We start from the raw sequence: 4,796 nt of genomic DNA, 5'->3' as shown, positions 1-4,796 counted from the left end.
AATACGCGAGAGCGATTTAGTGTAGCTGAGAGAGAAATAGAAAGAGAAAGAATGAGAGAAAGAAAGAAAGAATAGGGTTGGACCTTTAAAGTCAAAGATCGTTGCTTTCAGTGAGTATAGCCATATCTGGGATGCTCTGGCGATCGTGTGGAAACTGTAAGTCGTGGACGTGAGCTATCGAGGATACGTGATCCTAAGAAGTGGACGTTCGAGCAGCACGTTCGACTATCGGCAAGTAAAGCAGGCTTACCTCGTAGCTAGCTTCTTGAAGCACTTTTTAAGCTAGTATCTACGATACAACATCGACCGTTCGTTCCTTCTTTAGTCTTCTCTAGGGATAGAACGCATCCAAGTCTCATTCATCTTACAATATTCATCCTATTGAAGAATAAAAAAGAAAGATCAGAAAACAAATATCTCATATGCCGAACGTTTTATCGATTATTCATTCATTAATCCATTTGATTCAAAATATTAATCAATATTGTGGAATTAATATTAATTAATAATATCAAGTATTAATTAATGTAACAGTCCACTTATAAAATATGTATATACTACATATATCTAAGCCTATTATAAAATTTCTAATCATTTCTATTGGATGAAAGAAAATTTAAAAAACAAAAAGAGAGACAAATAAGTATCTTAAGATATAACAACTCCCACCAGTCCAGGAGTTTTCCAGTAGTGAGCTTGCAAGCGTGCTCGACTGAGAAAGAACACGAACAAGCGAACATCTCACCGGCTACGCGTTTTACGTGTATTTCCGTTTTCGTTTTAATTTCATCGCTCTGGTACGTCCGCCCGAAAAAATGTTGACCGCGTTGTCGTGCCAAAGACACACCGCATCGTCTTCTCTAAGCGCGAGCATTTTTGCGTGTGTCTCTCTACATTATGCATGCGATATAAGGACGACATTACTGTGCATCCATTTCGAGATCCACGCTTTTTTCTCTTTCTCTCTCTCTCTCTCTCTCTTTCTCTCTTTCTCTCTTTCTCTTTCACTCTCTCTCTTTATAATCCAAACTTACATATTCCAAATCTTCCATTTAATTTTTATCTATATTCATATCCACCTTTCTTCTTTTCTATTTGTTTTTTACCCTTTCTTTTCTATGATTTTGTTTTCATTACAGAGATTACAAATAAAGTATTGGAAGGATAAAGACTACTGTGAAAAATATTATTCAGTACACAAACGACGATGTAAAACTATAGTAAAAAAAAAAAGAAAAAACATTCTTATGAAGAACTGTGTTCAACGTGAAGATATTGTCGTGTACACACACACAGTATTCTAAAGTAAATATATTTTTATATACGTTTACGAAAATAAAATGACGACTGTCGTGAACAGTCCATCGAGGGACTGTTAAAAGTAGGTCTCACGCTAACTATACTTTTTCATTTTAAATGTGAACCAGAGAACTGTACAAAGATTATCTTTTGTCAGATAGTACTTCACGCGAAACGCACTGATCCATTCTCGATACCGTCTGATACGACACTTTACTCTTATCACAAACTTCCTAAAGACCACGATAATAATCCGTTGCATTTTGTTTCACAGCCAACTTAGATCTTAACTCTTTCAGGTCTGCAGGTTTTATGAAAGTATTCAAATCTGCCTCCGCCACCTTTTTGCAGTATCAATTTTAACGTAATTATAATATACAGTAAAAAAATGTAACTAATGGCAACCTTGAATCCAATAAATCGATGTAAATGAAATGTTTAGGATATAAATATGAAAATAAAAATTTAAGTTAAAGAAGAGATTCATACTGGAAATTAGAAGTGTCTAAATACAAAATCTTTCATATGAATTTCTTGTTAATTCTACGATTATTCAATCGAAAAATGACTATATCGACACGAACTTGACATCAACTTGATGTCCATATTGATGTTATCACAAAAGAAAGTGCTAATCACAATCTTCGTACTTTTTTACTTTCCTATTTATGAAATAAATCAATCATATAAATCTATATTCTTCAAGAATTCGTTAATTTATCCATAAAAGATAACATTTCATAATTTTTCGAAAAAAAAAACAATGTTTTTTATAATGTACAAAATCTTAATGTTTAAGCGTACGAAAAAGATTAAAACAATCGGAGATAATCGGATCTAATCGGTGACGATCGGAGAAAATAGATAAAGCGTTTCCAGCGATTAACAGCTTTAACGTAGAATTGTGTAACTATATTATAAAGTACGGAGAGTTATCATGAGGCTAGTTGCCACTTAGATACTATAAGGGTAACTCGTTCTTTTCCATTTCCTTTATCCGTCTTTCCCTTTCTGCACCTGCTGAAAGAAAAATGGACAAGGCTTCGACTAGTCCATCTACAGATCATTGGTGAGATTAAGTTTAATCATTTCTAGGTTTGAAAAAATCACAAAATCATTTTCATTGTATTAAACAAAGCTTTACTATTTATTATTAGCGATACTGCAGCAACGAAATCTTTAAACAATGAAATTGATGTAAAACAAAGGTATCCAATGAGGGGTAAAACACATAGCTTTGCTGTCATATTCTGTCATGAAAAGTTCTATGCAAATAACGAGGAAAAGCGAGTTGGAGTCAAAGCAGATTGCGTTAGATTAGAATCTATACTAAAAACGTTAAACTTTGAGGTAAAGATTTATAAAGATCAAACAAAGAACAAAATATTGAATAAATTAAATGAAGGTAATAATTTACTTACTTAATCCATCAAATAAAAAATTTTATTTAGAAATATTTTTATTTGATCACTACACATGTCATTTTTCAAAATCTCGTATTTACACAACGAGTAAAATATCTAACTTGACTGTACGTTTTATCGATAAAAATAATTATGAATCATTCTGAAATATTTCTATAAAATGTGGAAGCAAAAATTTCGTACAAATTAAGTGATGAATTGTTTTCCTATATATTGAATCTCATAAATGGAACCTCATTTTTTATGCCGATGAAATATCCTCTACTATTCTTAATTAGATTAAATCATTTATTTTTATAGTCTCACAAATGGATCTATCCGATAAAGATTGTCTTCTAATTGTTGTATTGACCCATGGTCATTCAGGCCTACTTTGTGCATACGACCAGCCATATAACATCATCGATCTCTGGAATTCATTTTCAGAAAATAATTGTCCTTCTCTAAGAGGGAAACCTAAACTATTCTTTGTACAAGCTTGCCGTGGTGATGATGTTGATTCTGGTACTAAGTTACAGTATCAGGAAAATACACAATTTAAACAACAATTATCATCAAAGAACAGTTTACCGGATGCAAGTGTTCACAAATTAAGTGCAATAGAACTTGAAGCACTTCGTACACCTGATGAACGAGATTTCTTGATTGGATACTCATCTGCACCAGGTTGTATATTGTAATAGCTTGTATATTATAATTATTATCATAATTATTAATAATCTTAAAAAATAAATCGAATATTTTATTATTTAGATTACATTTCGTTTAAAAATGGATGTGGATCATGGTTCATTCAAGAAATTTGCTCGATATTTGAAATATATGGAAAAAATTACGATCTATTAACTTTACTAACTTTCGTCTCCCAACGTGTCGCTCTAAATTACTTGTCTTGTAACCCAGAGAAACCAAAATATCATAAAAAAAAGCAAGTACCGTGTATTGTAAGTACATTAACTAAGCAATTGTATTTTTTCCCTGAACAAGCTAAAGAAGTATCTGAGGATTTTGAATTAAAATAATCTATGGAAAATAATAAAACAGATTAGGTGGTATTACATCCATTTTAACATTTATTGATCAATACTTTTGAGCGCTAATAATTTGAGACTAAGCAATAAAAGCCAAAAATGAATTATTTATATAATTCAAGAAGTTCCCCTGAAAGATAAAAAAAAACATTCTCGTAGTTACTACAAACTACACAATAGTTGACCATTTCATAATAGCGGAGTCTTAAGTTATAAGCGAACACACGAAAGTAAGGTTTTCCTTCGTTTAATTTAGAAAAGACTATTCTTAATAAAATCTTTCAGTGCTATAACAGGACTTGCTTCTTTCGTACTCTAATCTTTCTCTCTCTGTTCTGTTCATTATTCTAACTATACTCTAAACTTATTATTTTACGTTGTAAAAATAAACTGAAACAAATAGCAACATATTAATTAAAAGTGTTTCTGTTGGATAAATTCGAGCTTATTCATTTGATCATATTAAATGTATAATATTTTATATAGATTGTATATACGATAATTATATGTTCACAAGCAACAAATGTAATATGAAATAAAATAATTAATATTTAATAAATCTTCAATTATAATCGTATCTTTTTTGATTTTTTATAACCTAAATAACTGCTAATTATATTATATTGAAATTTTTTTTCTTTAAAATTGATCTAACTAACTCTCTTTACTACCAATTGCGATAATATTCGCTTGAATGGATTAAAATAGGATATCCTATAGATATGTTCTTTATATCTAAAACGTCAATATATTCTACATTTTCACGTTCCCGAAAATAGTTGGGTATTTGTGTTTTAGTACGGACGGTCAGCGTATCTGTTTAATCGGTAGGTTCGAAGATTTATAGCATGGTACACACCGTTACGTTTCACCGTTCAAAATCATTTTTCGATTGATTATCGTTGTCCGTTCATTTTTTGTTTTCTTTCTTTATTTTTTATTTTCCGTTTTATCTTTCTATTTTTTATTTTTTTTTTATTTCCATTTTTTATCTTTTCTTTTTGTTCGGCCCATTCTTTTGCGTGGCTATCACGGGAAAAAT

The 4,796-nt window shown here is 30.7% G+C and overlaps 1 protein-coding gene across 1 annotated transcript; it reads left to right on the top strand.

Moving 5' to 3' along the window:
* Positions 1 to 2,330: 2,330 nt before the first annotated feature.
* LOC122523332 (caspase-like) lies at positions 2,331 to 3,745 on the top strand. The gene is made up of 4 exons (XM_043645007.1): positions 2,331 to 2,368; positions 2,457 to 2,683; positions 3,024 to 3,389; positions 3,477 to 3,745. Exons 1-4 carry the CDS (start codon positions 2,331 to 2,333, stop codon positions 3,743 to 3,745), a joined length of 900 nt encoding a protein of 299 aa, XP_043500942.1.
* The last annotated feature ends 1,051 nt before the right edge of the window (positions 3,746 to 4,796 follow it).

This window comes from Polistes fuscatus, unplaced genomic scaffold (assembly GCF_010416935.1).
Source record: "Polistes fuscatus isolate 324 unplaced genomic scaffold, CU_Pfus_HIC Scaffold6, whole genome shotgun sequence".
In the NCBI taxonomy this organism is placed as follows: domain Eukaryota; kingdom Metazoa; phylum Arthropoda; class Insecta; order Hymenoptera; family Vespidae; genus Polistes; species Polistes fuscatus.
This window is presented reverse-complemented; position numbering and strand designations above follow the sequence as displayed.

Excerpts from the sequence above, each read along its gene's own strand:
- LOC122523332 (XM_043645007.1), top strand. The coding sequence starts at position 2,331 with ATGGACAAGGCTTCGACTAGTCCATCTACAGATCATTG. Across the intron at positions 2,369-2,456 it reads AGTCCATCTACAGATCATTG|CGATACTGCAGCAACGAAAT; the intron begins GTGAGATTAAGT and ends ATTTATTATTAG. Across the intron at positions 3,390-3,476 it reads TGGATACTCATCTGCACCAG|ATTACATTTCGTTTAAAAAT; the intron begins GTTGTATATTGT and ends TTTATTATTTAG.